The 19,549-nt window shown below is 50.5% G+C and overlaps 1 protein-coding gene across 1 annotated transcript in view; it reads right to left on the bottom strand.

Moving 5' to 3' along the window:
• The window catches only part of LOC129817717 (translocating chain-associated membrane protein 2-like), a 52,655-nt gene extending 33,144 nt beyond the window's left edge, over positions 1–19,511 (bottom strand). The window contains exons 1-2 of the mRNA XM_055873214.1: positions 19,014–19,511; positions 16,974–17,037 (exon numbers count right to left, since the gene is read on the bottom strand). Of these exons, the coding sequence (XP_055729189.1) occupies positions 16,974–17,037; positions 19,014–19,220 (271 nt within the window). The 5' untranslated portion in view covers positions 19,221–19,511. The remainder of the gene's footprint in view (positions 1–16,973; positions 17,038–19,013) is intronic.
• Between the last annotated feature and the right edge of the window lie 38 nt (positions 19,512–19,549).

The raw sequence follows: 19,549 nt of genomic DNA, 5'->3' as shown, positions 1-19,549 counted from the left end.
TGTGGTATGGTGTAGCATGGGGGTTGTGGTAGTGCAGCATGGGGGTTGTGGTATTGTGTAGCATGGGGGTTGTGGTATGGTGTAGCATGGGGGTTGTGGTATGGTGTAGCATGGGGGTTGTTGTATGGTGTATCATGGGGGTTGTGGTATGGTGTATCATGGGGGTTGTGGTATGGTGCAGCATGGGGGTTGTGGTAGTGTAGCATTGAGGTTGTGGTAGTGTAGCATGGGGGTTGTGGTAGTGTAGCATGGGGGTTGTGGTAGTGTAGCATGGGGGTTGTGGTATAGTGTATCATGGGGGTTGTGGTATGGTGTAGCATGGGGGTTGTGGTATGGTGTATCATGGGGGTTGTGGTATGGTGTAGCATGGGGGTTGTGGTATGGTGTATCATGGGGGTTGTGGTATGGTGTATCTTGGAGGTTGTGGTATGGTGCAGAATGGGGGTTGTGGTATAGTGTAGCATGGGGGTTGTGGTATAGTGTATCATGGGGTTGTGGTATGGTGTAGCATGGGGGTTGTGGTATAGTGTATCATGGGGGTTGTGGTATGGTGTAGCATGGGGGTTGTGGTATAGTGTATCATGGGGGTTGTGGTATGGTGTAGCATGGGGGTTGTGGTATAGTGTAGCATGGGGGTTGTGGTATGGTGTAGCATGGGGGTTGTGGTATAGTGTATCATGGGGGTTGTGGTAGTGTAGCATGGAGGTTGTGGTAGTGTAGCATGGAGGTTGTGGTAGTGTAGCATGGGGGTTGTGGTAGTGTAGCATGGAGGTTGTGGTAGTGTAGCATGGGGGTTGTGGTATGGTGTAGCATGGGGGTTGTGGTATGGTGTATCATGGGGGTTGTGGTATGGTGTATCATGGGGGTTGTGGTATGGTGCAGCATGGGGGTTGTGGTAGTGTAGCATTGAGGTTGTGGTAGTGTAGCATGGGGGTTGTGGTAGTGTAGCATGGGGGTTGTGGTATGGTGTAGCATGGGGGTTGTGGTATGGTGTAGCATGGGGGTTGTGGTATGGTGTAGCATGGGGGTTGTGGTATGGTGTAGCATGGGGGTTGTGGTATGGTGTATCATGGGGGTTGTGGTATGGTGTAGCATGGGGGTTGTGGTAGTGCAGCATGGGGGTTGTGGTATAGTGTAGCATGGGGGTTGTGGTATGGTGTAGCATGGGGGTTGTGGTATAGTGTATCATGGGGTTGTGGTATGGTGTAGCATGGGGGTTGTGGTATAGTGTATCATGGGGGTTGTGGTATGGTGTAGCATGGGGGTTGTGGTATAGTGTATCATGGGGGTTGTGGTATGGTGTAGCATGGGGGTTGTGGTATAGTGTAGCATGGGGGTTGTGGTATGGTGTAGCATGGGGGTTGTGGTATAGTGTATCATGGGGGTTGTGGTAGTGTAGCATGGAGGTTGTGGTAGTGTAGCATGGAGGTTGTGGTAGTGTAGCATGGGGGTTGTGGTAGTGTAGCATGGAGGTTGTGGTAGTGTAGCATGGGGGTTGTGGTAGTGTAGCATGGGGGTTGTGGTATGGTGTAGCATGGGGGTTGTGGTATGGTGTATCATGGGGGTTGTGGTATGGTGTATCATGGGGGTTGTGGTATGGTGCAGCATGGGGGTTGTGGTAGTGTAGCATTGAGGTTGTGGTAGTGTAGCATGGGGGTTGTGGTAGTGTAGCATGGGGGTTGTGGTAGTGTAGCATGGGGGTTGTGGTATAGTGTATCATGGGGGTTGTGGTATGGTGTAGCATGGGGGTTGTGGTATGGTGTATCATGGGGGTTGTGGTATGGTGTAGCATGGGGGTTGTGGTATGGTGTATCATGGGGGTTGTGGTATGGTGTATCTTGGAGGTTGTGGTATGGTGCAGAATGGGGGTTGTGGTATAGTGTAGCATGGGGGTTGTGGTATAGTGTAGCATGGGGGTTGTGGTATAGTGTAGCATGGGGGTTGTGGTAGTGTATCATGGGGGTTGTGGTAGTGTAGCATGGGGGTTGTGGTATAGTGTATCATGGGGGTTGTGGTATGGTGTAGCATGGGGGTTGTGGTATGGTGTATCATGGGGGTTGTGGTATGGTGTATCTTGGAGGTTGTGGTATGGTGCAGAATGGGGGTTGTGGTATAGTGTAGCATGGGGGTTGTGGTATAGTGTAGCATGGGGGTTGTGGTATAGTGTAGCATGGGGGTTGTGGTATAGTGTAGCATGGGGGTTGTGGTATAGTGTAGCATGGGGGTTGTGGTATGGTGTATCATGGGGGTTGTGGTATGGTGTAGCATGGGGGTTGTGGTATGGTGTAGCATGGGGGTTGTGGTATGGTGTATCATGGGGGTTGTGGTATGGTGTAGCATGGGGGTTGTGGTAGTGCAGCATGGAGGTTGTGGTATGGTGTATCATGGGGGTTGTGGTATGGTGTAGCATGGAGGTTGTGGTATAGTGCAGCATGGGGGTTGTGGTAGTGTAGCATGGGGGTTGTGGTATGGTGTAGCATGGGGGTTGTGGTATGGTGTAGCATGGGGGTTGTGGTATGGTGTAGCATGGGGGTTGTGGTATGGTGTAGCATGGGGGTTGTGGTATGGTGTAGCATGGGGGTTGTGGTATGGTGCAGCATGGGGGTTGTGGTATGGTGCAGCATGGGGGTTGTGGTATGGTGCAGCATGGGGGTTGTGGTATGGTGCATCATGGGGGTTGTGGTATGGTGTAGCATGGGGGTTGTGGAATGGTGTAGCATGGGGGTTGTGGTATGGTGTAGCATGGGGTTGTGGTAGTGTAGCATGGGGGTTGTGGTATAGTGTATCATGGGGGTTGTGGTATGGTGTAGCATGGGGGTTGTGGTATGGTGTATCATGGGGGTTGTGGTATGGTGTATCTTGGAGGTTGTGGTATGGTGCAGAATGGGGGTTGTGGTATAGTGTAGCATGGGGGTTGTGGTATAGTGTAGCATGGGGGTTGTGGTATAGTGTAGCATGGGGGTTGTGGTAGTGTATCATGGGGGTTGTGGTAGTGTAGCATGGGGGTTGTGGTATAGTGTATCATGGGGGTTGTGGTATGGTGTAGCATGGGGGTTGTGGTATGGTGTAGCATGGGGGTTGTGGTATGGTGTAGCATGGGGGTTGTGGTATGGTGTAGCATGGGGGTTGTGGTAAGGTGTAGCATGGGGGTTGTGGTATGGTGTATCATGGGGGTTGTGGTAGTGTAGCATGGAGGTTGTGGTATGGTGTAGCATGGGGGTTGTGGTATGGTGTATCATGGGGGTTGTGGTATGGTGTATCTTGGAGGTTGTGGTATGGTGCAGAATGGGGGTTGTGGTGTAGTGTAGCATGGGGGTTGTGGTATAGTGTAGCATGGGGGTTGTGGTATAGTGTAGCATGGGGGTTGTGGTATAGTGTAGCATGGGGGTTGTGGTATGGTGTATCATGGGGGTTGTGGTATGGTGCAGCATGGGGGTTGTGGTAGTGTAGCATTGAGGTTGTGGTAGTGTAGCATGGGGGTTGTGGTAGTGTAGCATGGGGGTTGTGGTAGTGTAGCATGGGGGTTGTGGTATAGTGTATCATGGGGGTTGTGGTATGGTGTAGCATGGGGGTTGTGGTATGGTGCAGCATGGGGGTTGTGGTAGTGTAGCATTGAGGTTGTGGTAGTGTAGCATGGGGGTTGTGGTAGTGTAGCATGGGGGTTGTGGTAGTGTAGCATGGGGGTTGTGGTATAGTGTATCATGGGGGTTGTGGTATGGTGTAGCATGGGGGTTGTGGTATGGTGTATCATGGGGGTTGTGGTATGGTGTAGCATGGAGGTTGTGGTAGTGTATCATGGGGGTTGTGGTATGGTGTATCATGGGGGTTGTGGTAGTGTAGCATGGAGGTTGTGGTATGGTGTAGCATGGAGGTTGTGGTAGTGTAGCATGGAGGTTGTGGTATGGTGTAGCATGGAGGTTGTGGTATGGTGTAGCATGGGGGTTGTGGTATGGTGTATCATGGGGGTTGTGGTAGTGTAGCATGGAGGTTGTGGTATGGTGTAGCATGGGGGTTGTGGTAGTGTAGCATGGAGGTTGTGGTAGTGCAGCATGGAGGTTGTGGTATGGTGTAGCATGGGGGTTGTGGTATGGTGTAGCATGGAGGTTGTGGTATAGTGCAGCATGGGGGTTGTGGTAGTGTAGCATGGGGGTTGTGGTATGGTGTAGCATGGGGGTTGTGGTATGGTGTAGCATGGAGGTTGTGGTATAGTGCAGCATGGAGGTTGTGGTAGTGTAGCATGGGGGTTGTGGTATGGTGTAGCATGGAGGTTGTGGTATAGTGCAGCATGGAGGTTGTGGTAGTGTAGCATGGGGGTTGTGGTATGGTGTAGCATGGGGGTTGTGGTATGGTGTAGCATGGGGGTTGTGGTATGGTGTAGCATGGAGGTTGTGGTATAGTGCAGCATGGGGGTTGTGGTATGGTGTAGCATGGGGGTTGTGGTATGGTGTAGCATGGGGGTTGTGGTATAGTGCAGCATGGAGGTTGTGGTAGTGCAGCATGGAGGTTGTGGTATGGTGTAGCATGGGGGTTGTGGTATGGTGCAGCATGGGGGTTGTGGTATAGTGCAGCATGGGGGTTGTGGTAGTGTAGCATGGAGGTTGTGGTATGGTGTAGCATGGGGGTTGTGGTAGTGTAGCATGGGGGTTGTGGTATGGTGTAGCATGGGGGTTGTGGTATGGTGTAGCATGGGGGTTGTGGTATGGTGTAGCATGGGGGTTGTGGTATGGTGTAGCATGGGGGTTGTGGTATGGTGTAGCATGGGGGTTGTGGTATGGTGTAGCATGGGGGTTGTGGTATGGTGTAGCATGGGGGTTGTGGTATGGTGTAGCATGGGGGTTGTGATATGGTGCAGCATGGGGGTTGTGGTAAGGTGTAGCATGGGGGTTGTGGTATGGTGTAGCATGGGGGTTGTGGTATGGTGTAGCATGGGGGTTGTGGTATGGTGTAGCATGGGGGTTGTGGTAAGGTGTAGCATGGGGGTTGTGGTAAGGTGTAGCATGGGGGTTGTGGTATGGTGTAGCATGGGGGTTGTGGTATGGTGTAGCATGGGGGTTGTGGTAAGGTGTAGCATGGGGGTTGTGATATGGTGCAGCATGGGGGTTGTGGTAAGGTGTAGCATGGGGTTGTGGTAAGGTGTAGCATGGGGGTTGTGGTATGGTGTAGCATGGGGGTTGTGGTATGGTGTAGCATGGGGGTTGTGGTAAGGTGTAGCATGGGGGTTGTGGTATGGTGTAGCATGGGGGTTGTGGTATGGTGTAGCATGGGGGTTGTGGTAAGGTGTAGCATGGGGGTTGTGGTAAGGTGTAGCATGGGGGTTGTGGTATGGTGTAGCATGGGGGTTGTGGTAAGGTGTAGCATGGGTGTTGTGGTATAGTGTAGCATGGGGGTTGTGGTATGGTGTAGCATGGGGGTTGTGGTATAGTGTAGCATGGGGGTTGTGGTATGGTGTAGCATGGGGGTTGTGGTATAGTGTATCATGGGGTTGTGGTATGGTGTAGCATGGGGGTTGTGGTATAGTGTATCATGGGGGTTGTGGTATGGTGTAGCATGGGGGTTGTGGTATAGTGTATCATGGGGGTTGTGGTATGGTGTAGCATGGGGGTTGTGGTATAGTGTAGCATGGGGGTTGTGGTATGGTGTAGCATGGGGGTTGTGGTATAGTGTATCATGGGGGTTGTGGTAGTGTAGCATGGAGGTTGTGGTAGTGTAGCATGGAGGTTGTGGTAGTGTAGCATGGGGGTTGTGGTAGTGTAGCATGGAGGTTGTGGTAGTGTAGCATGGGGGTTGTGGTATGGTGTAGCATGGGGGTTGTGGTATGGTGTATCATGGGGGTTGTGGTATGGTGTATCATGGGGGTTGTGGTATGGTGCAGCATGGGGGTTGTGGTAGTGTAGCATTGAGGTTGTGGTAGTGTAGCATGGGGGTTGTGGTAGTGTAGCATGGGGGTTGTGGTATGGTGTATCATGGGGGTTGTGGTATGGTGTAGCATGGGGGTTGTGGTATGGTGTAGCATGGGGGTTGTGGTATGGTGTAGCATGGGGGTTGTGGTATGGTGTAGCATGGGGGTTGTGGTATGGTGTATCATGGGGGTTGTGGTATGGTGTAGCATGGGGGTTGTGGTAGTGCAGCATGGGGGTTGTGGTATAGTGTAGCATGGGGGTTGTGGTATGGTGTAGCATGGGGGTTGTGGTATAGTGTATCATGGGGTTGTGGTATGGTGTAGCATGGGGGTTGTGGTATAGTGTATCATGGGGGTTGTGGTATGGTGTAGCATGGGGGTTGTGGTATAGTGTATCATGGGGGTTGTGGTATGGTGTAGCATGGGGGTTGTGGTATAGTGTAGCATGGGGGTTGTGGTATGGTGTAGCATGGGGGTTGTGGTATAGTGTATCATGGGGGTTGTGGTAGTGTAGCATGGAGGTTGTGGTAGTGTAGCATGGAGGTTGTGGTAGTGTAGCATGGGGGTTGTGGTAGTGTAGCATGGAGGTTGTGGTAGTGTAGCATGGGGGTTGTGGTAGTGTAGCATGGGGGTTGTGGTATGGTGTAGCATGGGGGTTGTGGTATGGTGTATCATGGGGGTTGTGGTATGGTGTATCATGGGGGTTGTGGTATGGTGCAGCATGGGGGTTGTGGTAGTGTAGCATTGAGGTTGTGGTAGTGTAGCATGGGGGTTGTGGTAGTGTAGCATGGGGGTTGTGGTAGTGTAGCATGGGGGTTGTGGTATAGTGTATCATGGGGGTTGTGGTATGGTGTAGCATGGGGGTTGTGGTATGGTGTATCATGGGGGTTGTGGTATGGTGTAGCATGGGGGTTGTGGTATGGTGTATCATGGGGGTTGTGGTATGGTGTATCTTGGAGGTTGTGGTATGGTGCAGAATGGGGGTTGTGGTATAGTGTAGCATGGGGGTTGTGGTATAGTGTATCATGGGGTTGTGGTATGGTGTAGCATGGGGGTTGTGGTATAGTGTATCATGGGGGTTGTGGTATGGTGTAGCATGGGGGTTGTGGTATAGTGTATCATGGGGGTTGTGGTATGGTGTAGCATGGGGGTTGTGGTATAGTGTAGCATGGGGGTTGTGGTATGGTGTAGCATGGGGGTTGTGGTATAGTGTATCATGGGGGTTGTGGTAGTGTAGCATGGAGGTTGTGGTAGTGTAGCATGGAGGTTGTGGTAGTGTAGCATGGGGGTTGTGGTAGTGTAGCATGGAGGTTGTGGTAGTGTAGCATGGGGGTTGTGGTATGGTGTAGCATGGGGGTTGTGGTATGGTGTATCATGGGGGTTGTGGTATGGTGTATCATGGGGGTTGTGGTATGGTGCAGCATGGGGGTTGTGGTAGTGTAGCATTGAGGTTGTGGTAGTGTAGCATGGGGGTTGTGGTAGTGTAGCATGGGGGTTGTGGTATGGTGTAGCATGGGGGTTGTGGTATGGTGTAGCATGGGGGTTGTGGTATGGTGTAGCATGGGGGTTGTGGTATGGTGTAGCATGGGGGTTGTGGTATGGTGTATCATGGGGGTTGTGGTATGGTGTAGCATGGGGGTTGTGGTAGTGCAGCATGGGGGTTGTGGTATAGTGTAGCATGGGGGTTGTGGTATGGTGTAGCATGGGGGTTGTGGTATGGTGTAGCATGGGGGTTGTGGTATGGTGTATCATGGGGGTTGTGGTATGGTGTATCATGGGGGTTGTGGTATGGTGCAGCATGGGGGTTGTGGTAGTGTAGCATTGAGGTTGTGGTAGTGTAGCATGGGGGTTGTGGTAGTGTAGCATGGGGGTTGTGGTAGTGTAGCATGGGGGTTGTGGTATAGTGTATCATGGGGGTTGTGGTATGGTGTAGCATGGGGGTTGTGGTATGGTGTATCATGGGGGTTGTGGTATGGTGTAGCATGGGGGTTGTGGTATGGTGTATCATGGGGGTTGTGGTATGGTGTATCTTGGAGGTTGTGGTATGGTGCAGAATGGGGGTTGTGGTATAGTGTAGCATGGGGGTTGTGGTATAGTGTATCATGGGGTTGTGGTATGGTGTAGCATGGGGGTTGTGGTATAGTGTATCATGGGGGTTGTGGTATGGTGTAGCATGGGGGTTGTGGTATAGTGTATCATGGGGGTTGTGGTATGGTGTAGCATGGGGGTTGTGGTATAGTGTAGCATGGGGGTTGTGGTATGGTGTAGCATGGGGGTTGTGGTATAGTGTATCATGGGGGTTGTGGTAGTGTAGCATGGAGGTTGTGGTAGTGTAGCATGGAGGTTGTGGTAGTGTAGCATGGGGGTTGTGGTAGTGTAGCATGGAGGTTGTGGTAGTGTAGCATGGGGGTTGTGGTATGGTGTAGCATGGGGGTTGTGGTATGGTGTATCATGGGGGTTGTGGTATGGTGTATCATGGGGGTTGTGGTATGGTGCAGCATGGGGGTTGTGGTAGTGTAGCATTGAGGTTGTGGTAGTGTAGCATGGGGGTTGTGGTAGTGTAGCATGGGGGTTGTGGTATGGTGTAGCATGGGGGTTGTGGTATGGTGTAGCATGGGGGTTGTGGTATGGTGTAGCATGGGGGTTGTGGTATGGTGTAGCATGGGGGTTGTGGTATGGTGTATCATGGGGGTTGTGGTATGGTGTAGCATGGGGGTTGTGGTAGTGCAGCATGGGGGTTGTGGTATAGTGTAGCATGGGGGTTGTGGTATGGTGTAGCATGGGGGTTGTGGTATAGTGTATCATGGGGTTGTGGTATGGTGTAGCATGGGGGTTGTGGTATAGTGTATCATGGGGGTTGTGGTATGGTGTAGCATGGGGGTTGTGGTATAGTGTATCATGGGGGTTGTGGTATGGTGTAGCATGGGGGTTGTGGTATAGTGTAGCATGGGGGTTGTGGTATGGTGTAGCATGGGGGTTGTGGTATAGTGTATCATGGGGGTTGTGGTAGTGTAGCATGGAGGTTGTGGTAGTGTAGCATGGAGGTTGTGGTAGTGTAGCATGGGGGTTGTGGTAGTGTAGCATGGAGGTTGTGGTAGTGTAGCATGGGGGTTGTGGTAGTGTAGCATGGGGGTTGTGGTATGGTGTAGCATGGGGGTTGTGGTATGGTGTATCATGGGGGTTGTGGTATGGTGTATCATGGGGGTTGTGGTATGGTGCAGCATGGGGGTTGTGGTAGTGTAGCATTGAGGTTGTGGTAGTGTAGCATGGGGGTTGTGGTAGTGTAGCATGGGGGTTGTGGTAGTGTAGCATGGGGGTTGTGGTATAGTGTATCATGGGGGTTGTGGTATGGTGTAGCATGGGGGTTGTGGTATGGTGTATCATGGGGGTTGTGGTATGGTGTAGCATGGGGGTTGTGGTATGGTGTATCATGGGGGTTGTGGTATGGTGTATCTTGGAGGTTGTGGTATGGTGCAGAATGGGGGTTGTGGTATAGTGTAGCATGGGGGTTGTGGTATAGTGTAGCATGGGGGTTGTGGTATAGTGTAGCATGGGGGTTGTGGTAGTGTATCATGGGGGTTGTGGTAGTGTAGCATGGGGGTTGTGGTATAGTGTATCATGGGGGTTGTGGTATGGTGTAGCATGGGGGTTGTGGTATGGTGTATCATGGGGGTTGTGGTATGGTGTATCTTGGAGGTTGTGGTATGGTGCAGAATGGGGGTTGTGGTATAGTGTAGCATGGGGGTTGTGGTATAGTGTAGCATGGGGGTTGTGGTATAGTGTAGCATGGGGGTTGTGGTATAGTGTAGCATGGGGGTTGTGGTATAGTGTAGCATGGGGGTTGTGGTATGGTGTATCATGGGGGTTGTGGTATGGTGTAGCATGGGGGTTGTGGTATGGTGTAGCATGGGGGTTGTGGTATGGTGTATCATGGGGGTTGTGGTATGGTGTAGCATGGGGGTTGTGGTAGTGCAGCATGGAGGTTGTGGTATGGTGTATCATGGGGGTTGTGGTATGGTGTAGCATGGAGGTTGTGGTATAGTGCAGCATGGGGGTTGTGGTAGTGTAGCATGGGGGTTGTGGTATGGTGTAGCATGGGGGTTGTGGTATGGTGTAGCATGGGGGTTGTGGTATGGTGTAGCATGGGGGTTGTGGTATGGTGTAGCATGGGGGTTGTGGTATGGTGTAGCATGGGGGTTGTGGTATGGTGCAGCATGGGGGTTGTGGTATGGTGCAGCATGGGGGTTGTGGTATGGTGCAGCATGGGGGTTGTGGTATGGTGCATCATGGGGGTTGTGGTATGGTGTAGCATGGGGGTTGTGGAATGGTGTAGCATGGGGGTTGTGGTATGGTGTAGCATGGGGTTGTGGTAGTGTAGCATGGGGGTTGTGGTATAGTGTATCATGGGGGTTGTGGTATGGTGTAGCATGGGGGTTGTGGTATGGTGTATCATGGGGGTTGTGGTATGGTGTATCTTGGAGGTTGTGGTATGGTGCAGAATGGGGGTTGTGGTATAGTGTAGCATGGGGGTTGTGGTATAGTGTAGCATGGGGGTTGTGGTATAGTGTAGCATGGGGGTTGTGGTAGTGTATCATGGGGGTTGTGGTAGTGTAGCATGGGGGTTGTGGTATAGTGTATCATGGGGGTTGTGGTATGGTGTAGCATGGGGGTTGTGGTATGGTGTAGCATGGGGGTTGTGGTATGGTGTAGCATGGGGGTTGTGGTATGGTGTAGCATGGGGGTTGTGGTAAGGTGTAGCATGGGGGTTGTGGTATGGTGTATCATGGGGGTTGTGGTAGTGTAGCATGGAGGTTGTGGTATGGTGTATCATGGGGGTTGTGGTATGGTGTATCATGGGGGTTGTGGTATGGTGTATCTTGGAGGTTGTGGTATGGTGCAGAATGGGGGTTGTGGTGTAGTGTAGCATGGGGGTTGTGGTATAGTGTAGCATGGGGGTTGTGGTATAGTGTAGCATGGGGGTTGTGGTATAGTGTAGCATGGGGGTTGTGGTATGGTGTATCATGGGGGTTGTGGTATGGTGCAGCATGGGGGTTGTGGTAGTGTAGCATTGAGGTTGTGGTAGTGTAGCATGGGGGTTGTGGTAGTGTAGCATGGGGGTTGTGGTAGTGTAGCATGGGGGTTGTGGTATAGTGTATCATGGGGGTTGTGGTATGGTGTAGCATGGGGGTTGTGGTATGGTGCAGCATGGGGGTTGTGGTAGTGTAGCATTGAGGTTGTGGTAGTGTAGCATGGGGGTTGTGGTAGTGTAGCATGGGGGTTGTGGTAGTGTAGCATGGGGGTTGTGGTATAGTGTATCATGGGGGTTGTGGTATGGTGTAGCATGGGGGTTGTGGTATGGTGTATCATGGGGGTTGTGGTATGGTGTAGCATGGGGGTTGTGGTATGGTGTATCATGGGGGTTGTGGTATGGTGTATCTTGGAGGTTGTGGTATGGTGCAGAATGGGGGTTGTGGTATAGTGTAGCATGGGGGTTGTGGTATAGTGTAGCATGGGGGTTGTGGTATAGTGTAGCATGGGGGTTGTGGTAGTGTATCATGGGGGTTGTGGTAGTGTAGCATGGGGGTTGTGGTATAGTGTATCATGGGGGTTGTGGTATGGTGTAGCATGGGGGTTGTGGTATGGTGTATCATGGGGGTTGTGGTATGGTGTATCTTGGAGGTTGTGGTATGGTGCAGAATGGGGGTTGTGGTATAGTGTAGCATGGGGGTTGTGGTATAGTGTAGCATGGGGGTTGTGGTATAGTGTAGCATGGGGGTTGTGGTATAGTGTAGCATGGGGGTTGTGGTATAGTGTAGCATGGGGGTTGTGGTATGGTGTATCATGGGGGTTGTGGTATGGTGTAGCATGGGGGTTGTGGTATGGTGTAGCATGGGGGTTGTGGTATGGTGTATCATGGGGGTTGTGGTATGGTGTAGCATGGGGGTTGTGGTAGTGCAGCATGGAGGTTGTGGTATGGTGTATCATGGGGGTTGTGGTATGGTGTAGCATGGAGGTTGTGGTATAGTGCAGCATGGGGGTTGTGGTAGTGTAGCATGGGGGTTGTGGTATGGTGTAGCATGGGGGTTGTGGTATGGTGTAGCATGGGGGTTGTGGTATGGTGTAGCATGGGGGTTGTGGTATGGTGTAGCATGGGGGTTGTGGTATGGTGTAGCATGGGGGTTGTGGTATGGTGCAGCATGGGGGTTGTGGTATGGTGCAGCATGGGGGTTGTGGTATGGTGCAGCATGGGGGTTGTGGTATGGTGCATCATGGGGGTTGTGGTATGGTGTAGCATGGGGGTTGTGGAATGGTGTAGCATGGGGGTTGTGGTATGGTGTAGCATGGGGTTGTGGTAGTGTAGCATGGGGGTTGTGGTATAGTGTATCATGGGGGTTGTGGTATGGTGTAGCATGGGGGTTGTGGTATGGTGTATCATGGGGGTTGTGGTATGGTGTATCTTGGAGGTTGTGGTATGGTGCAGAATGGGGGTTGTGGTATAGTGTAGCATGGGGGTTGTGGTATAGTGTAGCATGGGGGTTGTGGTATAGTGTAGCATGGGGGTTGTGGTAGTGTATCATGGGGGTTGTGGTAGTGTAGCATGGGGGTTGTGGTATAGTGTATCATGGGGGTTGTGGTATGGTGTAGCATGGGGGTTGTGGTATGGTGTAGCATGGGGGTTGTGGTATGGTGTAGCATGGGGGTTGTGGTAAGGTGTAGCATGGGGGTTGTGGTATGGTGTATCATGGGGGTTGTGGTAGTGTAGCATGGAGGTTGTGGTATGGTGTAGCATGGGGGTTGTGGTATGGTGTATCATGGGGGTTGTGGTATGGTGTATCTTGGAGGTTGTGGTATGGTGCAGAATGGGGGTTGTGGTGTAGTGTAGCATGGGGGTTGTGGTATAGTGTAGCATGGGGGTTGTGGTATAGTGTAGCATGGGGGTTGTGGTATGGTGTAGCATGGGGGTTGTGGTATGGTGTATCATGGGGGTTGTGGTATGGTGTAGCATGGGGGTTGTGGTATGGTGTAGCATGGGGGTTGTGGTATGGTGTAGCATGGGGGTTGTGGTATGGTGTATCATGGGGGTTGTGGTATGGTGTAGCATGGGGGTTGTGGTAGTGCAGCATGGGGGTTGTGGTATGGTGTATCATGGGGGTTGTGGTATGGTGTAGCATGGGGGTTGTGGTATAGTGTATCATGGGGGTTGTGGTATGGTGTAGCATGGGGGTTGTGGTATGGTGTAGCATGGGGGTTGTGGTATGGTGTAGCATGGGGGTTGTGGTATGGTGTAGCATGGGGGTTGTGGTATGGTGCAGCATGGGGGTTGTGGTATGGTGCAGCATGGGGGTTGTGGTATGGTGCATCATGGGGGTTGTGGTATGGTGTAGCATGGGGGTTGTGGTATGGTGTAGCATGGGGGTTGTGGTATGGTGTAGCATGGGGTTGTGGTATGGTGTAGCATGGGGGTTGTGGTATAGTGCAGCATGGGGGTTGTGGTATAGTGCAGCATGGAGGTTGTGGTAGTGTAGCATGGGGGTTGTGGTATAGTGCAGCATGGGGGTTGTGGTATAGTGTAGCATGGGGGTTGTGGTAGTGTAGCATGGGGGTTGTGGTATGGTGCAGCATGGAGGTTGTGGTAGTGTAGCATGGGGGTTGTGGTATGGTGTAGCATGGGGGTTGTGGTATGGTGCAGCATGGGGGTTGTGGTAGTGTATCATGGGGGTTGTGGTAGTGTATCATGGGGGTTGTGGTATGGTGTAGCATGGGGGTTGTGGTAGTGTATCATGGGGGTTGTGGTAGTGTAGCATGGAGGTTGTGGTAGTGTATCATGGGGGTTGTGGTATGGTGTATCATGGGGGTTGTGGTAGTGTAGCATGGAGGTTGTGGTATGGTGTAGCATGGAGGTTGTGGTAGTGTAGCATGGAGGTTGTGGTATGGTGTAGCATGGAGGTTGTGGTATGGTGTAGCATGGGGGTTGTGGTATGGTGTATCATGGGGGTTGTGGTAGTGTAGCATGGAGGTTGTGGTATGGTGTAGCATGGGGGTTGTGGTAGTGTAGCATGGAGGTTGTGGTAGTGCAGCATGGAGGTTGTGGTATGGTGTAGCATGGGGGTTGTGGTATGGTGTAGCATGGAGGTTGTGGTATAGTGCAGCATGGGGGTTGTGGTAGTGTAGCATGGGGGTTGTGGTATGGTGTAGCATGGGGGTTGTGGTATGGTGTAGCATGGAGGTTGTGGTATAGTGCAGCATGGAGGTTGTGGTAGTGTAGCATGGGGGTTGTGGTATGGTGTAGCATGGAGGTTGTGGTATAGTGCAGCATGGAGGTTGTGGTAGTGTAGCATGGGGGTTGTGGTATGGTGTAGCATGGGGGTTGTGGTATGGTGTAGCATGGGGGTTGTGATATGGTGCAGCATGGGGGTTGTGGTAAGGTGTAGCATGGGGGTTGTGGTATGGTGTAGCATGGGGGTTGTGGTATGGTGTAGCATGGGGGTTGTGGTATGGTGTAGCATGGGGGTTGTGGTAAGGTGTAGCATGGGGGTTGTGGTAAGGTGTAGCATGGGGGTTGTGGTATGGTGTAGCATGGGGGTTGTGGTATGGTGTAGCATGGGGGTTGTGGTAAGGTGTAGCATGGGGGTTGTGATATGGTGCAGCATGGGGGTTGTGGTAAGGTGTAGCATGGGGTTGTGGTAAGGTGTAGCATGGGGGTTGTGGTATGGTGTAGCATGGGGGTTGTGGTATGGTGTAGCATGGGGGTTGTGGTAAGGTGTAGCATGGGGGTTGTGGTATGGTGTAGCATGGGGGTTGTGGTATGGTGTAGCATGGGGGTTGTGGTAAGGTGTAGCATGGGGGTTGTGGTAAGGTGTAGCATGGGGGTTGTGGTATGGTGTAGCATGGGGGTTGTGGTAAGGTGTAGCATGGGTGTTGTGGTATAGTGTAGCATGGGGGTTGTGGTATGGTGTAGCATGGGGGTTGTGGTATAGTGTAGCATGGGGGTTGTGGTATGGTGTAGCATGGGGGTTGTGGTATAGTGTATCATGGGGTTGTGGTATGGTGTAGCATGGGGGTTGTGGTATAGTGTATCATGGGGGTTGTGGTATGGTGTAGCATGGGGGTTGTGGTATAGTGTATCATGGGGGTTGTGGTATGGTGTAGCATGGGGGTTGTGGTATAGTGTAGCATGGGGGTTGTGGTATGGTGTAGCATGGGGGTTGTGGTATAGTGTATCATGGGGGTTGTGGTAGTGTAGCATGGAGGTTGTGGTAGTGTAGCATGGAGGTTGTGGTAGTGTAGCATGGGGGTTGTGGTAGTGTAGCATGGAGGTTGTGGTAGTGTAGCATGGGGGTTGTGGTAGTGTAGCATGGGGGTTGTGGTATGGTGTAGCATGGGGGTTGTGGTATGGTGTATCATGGGGGTTGTGGTATGGTGTATCATGGGGGTTGTGGTATGGTGCAGCATGGGGGTTGTGGTAGTGTAGCATTGAGGTTGTGGTAGTGTAGCATGGGGGTTGTGGTATAGTGTATCATGGGGGTTGTGGTATGGTGTAGTATGGGGGTTGTGGTATGGTGTATCATGGGGGTTGTGGTATGGTGTATCTTGGAGGTTGTGGTATGGTGCAGAATGGGGGTTGTGGTATAGTGTAGCATGGGGGTTGTGGTATAGTGTAGCATGGGGGTTGTGGTATAGTGTAGCATGGAGGTTGTGGTATAGTGCAGCATGGGGGTTGTGGTATGGTGTAGCATGGGGGTTGTGGTATGGTGTAGCATGGGGGTTGTGGTATAGTGCAGCATGGAGGTTGTGGTAGTGCAGCATGGAGGTTGTGGTATGGTGTAGCATGGGGGTTGTGGTAAGGTGTAGCATGGGGGTTGTGGTATGGTGTAGCATGGGGGTTGTGGTATGGTGTAGCATGGGGGTTGTGGTAAGGTGTAGCATGGGGGTTGTGGTAAGGTGTAGCATGGGGGTTGTGGTATGGTGTAGCATGGGGGTTGTGGTAAGGTGTAGCATGGGTGTTGTGGTATAGTGTAGCATGGGGGTTGTGGTATGGTGTAGCATGGGGGTTGTGGTATAGTGTAGCATGGGGGTTGTGGTATGGTGTAGCATGGGGGTTGTGGTATAGTGTATCATGGGGTTGTGGTATGGTGTAGCATGGGGGTTGTGGTATAGTGTATCATGGGGGTTGTGGTATGGTGTAGCATGGGGGTTGTGGTATAGTGTATCATGGGGGTTGTGGTATGGTGTAGCATGGGGGTTGTGGTATAGTGTAGCATGGGGGTTGTGGTATGGTGTAGCATGGGGGTTGTGGTATAGTGTATCATGGGGGTTGTGGTAGTGTAGCATGGAGGTTGTGGTAGTGTAGCATGGAGGTTGTGGTAGTGTAGCATGGGGGTTGTGGTAGTGTAGCATGGAGGTTGTGGTAGTGTAGCATGGGGGTTGTGGTAGTGTAGCATGGGGGTTGTGGTATGGTGTAGCATGGGGGTTGTGGTATGGTGTATCATGGGGGTTGTGGTATGGTGTATCATGGGGGTTGTGGTATGGTGCAGCATGGGGGTTGTGGTAGTGTAGCATTGAGGTTGTGGTAGTGTAGCATGGGGGTTGTGGTATAGTGTATCATGGGGGTTGTGGTATGGTGTAGCATGGGGGTTGTGGTATGGTGTATCATGGGGGTTGTGGTATGGTGTATCTTGGAGGTTGTGGTATGGTGCAGAATGGGGGTTGTGGTATAGTGTAGCATGGGGGTTGTGGTATAGTGTAGCATGGGGGTTGTGGTATAGTGTAGCATGGAGGTTGTGGTATAGTGCAGCATGGGGGTTGTGGTATGGTGTAGCATGGGGGTTGTGGTATGGTGTAGCATGGGGGTTGTGGTATAGTGCAGCATGGAGGTTGTGGTAGTGCAGCATGGAGGTTGTGGTATGGTGTAGCATGGGGGTTGTGGTATGGTGTAGCATGGGGGTTGTGGTATAGTGCAGCATGGGGGTTGTGGTAGTGTAGCATGGAGGTTGTGGTATGGTGTAGCATGGGGGTTGTGGTATGGTGTAGCATGGGGGTTGTGGTAGTGCAGCATGGGGGTTGTGGCACAAACCTGGTGACAGTGTGCTGATGTTGTACTGAGGTTGAATAAACAATATGGCAGTCTTTGCTGTTGCCTAGAAAAGAGAACCATAATCACATTTAGGTTAAATCTATCCTGTCTGACTAACTTCTTGACACTGCCAAGTGACTTGTCTATGCATGACCTCCTCTATAATGCAATCAAGTACAGACTGCCAAATATAGACAGTCTGGTAATGGTAAATGTGGCCTGCGATTCTGGGTGTTCCTGCATCTGGAGGAACCCCTCTTTATAAACTTGGAATCCGGTACACAGGAGGGTTGGGGGGGGGGGCGGGGTCCAGTACAGTAGGGGGCGTTGGATGCACACAGAAGAAGGTGGGGGGCGACACCAGTGGCTAGCTAGGACAACAACAGTAGACAGTGTCGTTTGCCCCCGCCTGTCAGACCCTGCTTTCCCACAGTTCTGTCAAGGACTGCGAGGGCAGGTGTTCGGCAGGCTGGAGTGAAGGACACTGTGTGCTAGCTAGGACTCCAGTACACAAATCAGGGGAAATCCTGAATATCAAAAATCTCACAAGATGGCGTTCATGCAAGAACCAATGGGATAATTGGGGGGGTTACTGCAGATGCAGGAATACCCTGAATTTAGGGCTGAAATCACACACTATTGGAATGCCGAGGTATGACTGTGCTGTAGGAAGAGAAAAAAAAACATGTAGGCTCAGCATGACAAGGCTTGCATTGACGAAGAAGGGATGACGCTACTTTACAGTAGACTAAACTCCAGAGGGGAGTGCACTAACAACTTGCCAACATTCCATGTGCGCGGGGGCCACTGGTGCATTGTCAAAACTAATGCCCACCGACTTCATGAGAGAGGATCTCGTTTACGTGGCTATGGAGAATGAAATGTTCACACATTGGGTTTCACTCTTTTTCTGAAACGTGTTGGTTTAACTCAGGGAAAACCCCTCCATAGTCTATAGGAACACATGGAGAAAATAGCTCGCTGAAGGGAAATTCAATTCCAGATTGACTCCTAAAGAGCCTAGGCTAAAAAAAATAATAAATCACAGCAATGAAAATGACTTTGCAAAACGAACCAATAACTGTTATTTTGACGGATTAATTACACTACGGCAAGTGTTTCTGTGCCAATTCATCATCCTATGACGACCATTTCTGGTCGAACCATTCAAGTATCTAACCACGAAGTCAAAGGGGTACAATTTTAGGCCTACATTTGTCCTTTAATTAAAATGACAGCTAGGGCGCGAATAGATAATGGAACACAATTGGTGTCAAGAGCATAGAAAAGCGAGCCAGTCTACTCTTTCAGTGCAAAAAGGATCGCTCAAAGATTGAGACGTGGCAGTTAACAGCGGACTAACGTTACCTGAGTCGAAAAGGCTTTGGCAACCGGATGGCATAAAACATGTATTCGTGTATGGTAATTAGATGTGCCTTAAATTAGCTTTTCGATGATGTCAAACACACCGAACGAGTTCATTAGTTGAACATCAATGCAAAATGAATAAGTACCACATTGTCAATTTTGAATTGATTTTACAAAGTGACAACACACTTTAAATGGGTTAATCATATGCAAAAACGTTTACATTTCAAACGGAATTTGTCCCGGTTTAGCTGACAAAAACGTAGATGAACTAGCCTACAGACTGATGATGAGATTAAGGAAATTATGCTGTAAAGAGGTTGTCCTGTCTTTCGCTTCAACTTTATCGCTGTCAACTTGAACACAAACGATAAACAAATTCTGGTAAACTGTTACTTTGTAACCCTAGGTAGACAACACTGTTGCATTGTAACAAAAACTGCAACAATATATTCGCCAACCACCACCATATCCTGCACAACACATTAAAATGATGTCGCCAACAGTGGTAGCAACAAAGTCACATTGTTACAACCGATTTCACATGTAATTCAACTAGGCCACATGCAATTGGAATATCTCATAGTTTGATTTTATAGTGGACCTGCCCACAAAACAAAATTACAGCTGAGTGAGACGAGGGGAAAAAATTTAAATCAGAATTCATCTCACCTCAAACATCAATCCAATGAGAATAAAAATGACCAAACTAAAGACGATATCGGCATGATTTTGTATTAAGAATTCCTGGCTGAAGAAGGGATAACTCTTGTTTCTCCTCCGGAATGCCATTTCAGCAGAATTACTTTTTTCTACTTTTTCCCCCAAAATGTTCTGACTGCGAAGTTCAGAAGTTAACTGTCTGCCCGCTCTGCGCATGTGCACATTCTTAAAAGGGGAGTTAAAAAAAAAATCCTCATTTAAAGGCAAGGCGAAGTGAAATTCCTTCAGAATTCCAGAATGGTACACAACGTTTATAGAACTTTCAAAGCATTTTCTTATTTACAACAACAATGTTTGAAATGATTTGCATGTAAAACTAGTTAGCATTAATAAATGAGCGAGCTTGTTTTCAAATCAGCCTCTTTTCAAAGGACAAATAAAGACATAAATTACCCCAAATTACCTATGCATTACCATGTAATACCTACAAGCATAACATAACTTATTTGCTTTTAATGTAGATATAAAATAATATAATGCATACA

The sequence above is a fragment of the Salvelinus fontinalis genome, chromosome 20 (assembly GCF_029448725.1).
Source record: "Salvelinus fontinalis isolate EN_2023a chromosome 20, ASM2944872v1, whole genome shotgun sequence".
Lineage (NCBI taxonomy): Eukaryota > Metazoa > Chordata > Actinopteri > Salmoniformes > Salmonidae > Salvelinus > Salvelinus fontinalis.
This window is presented reverse-complemented; position numbering and strand designations above follow the sequence as displayed.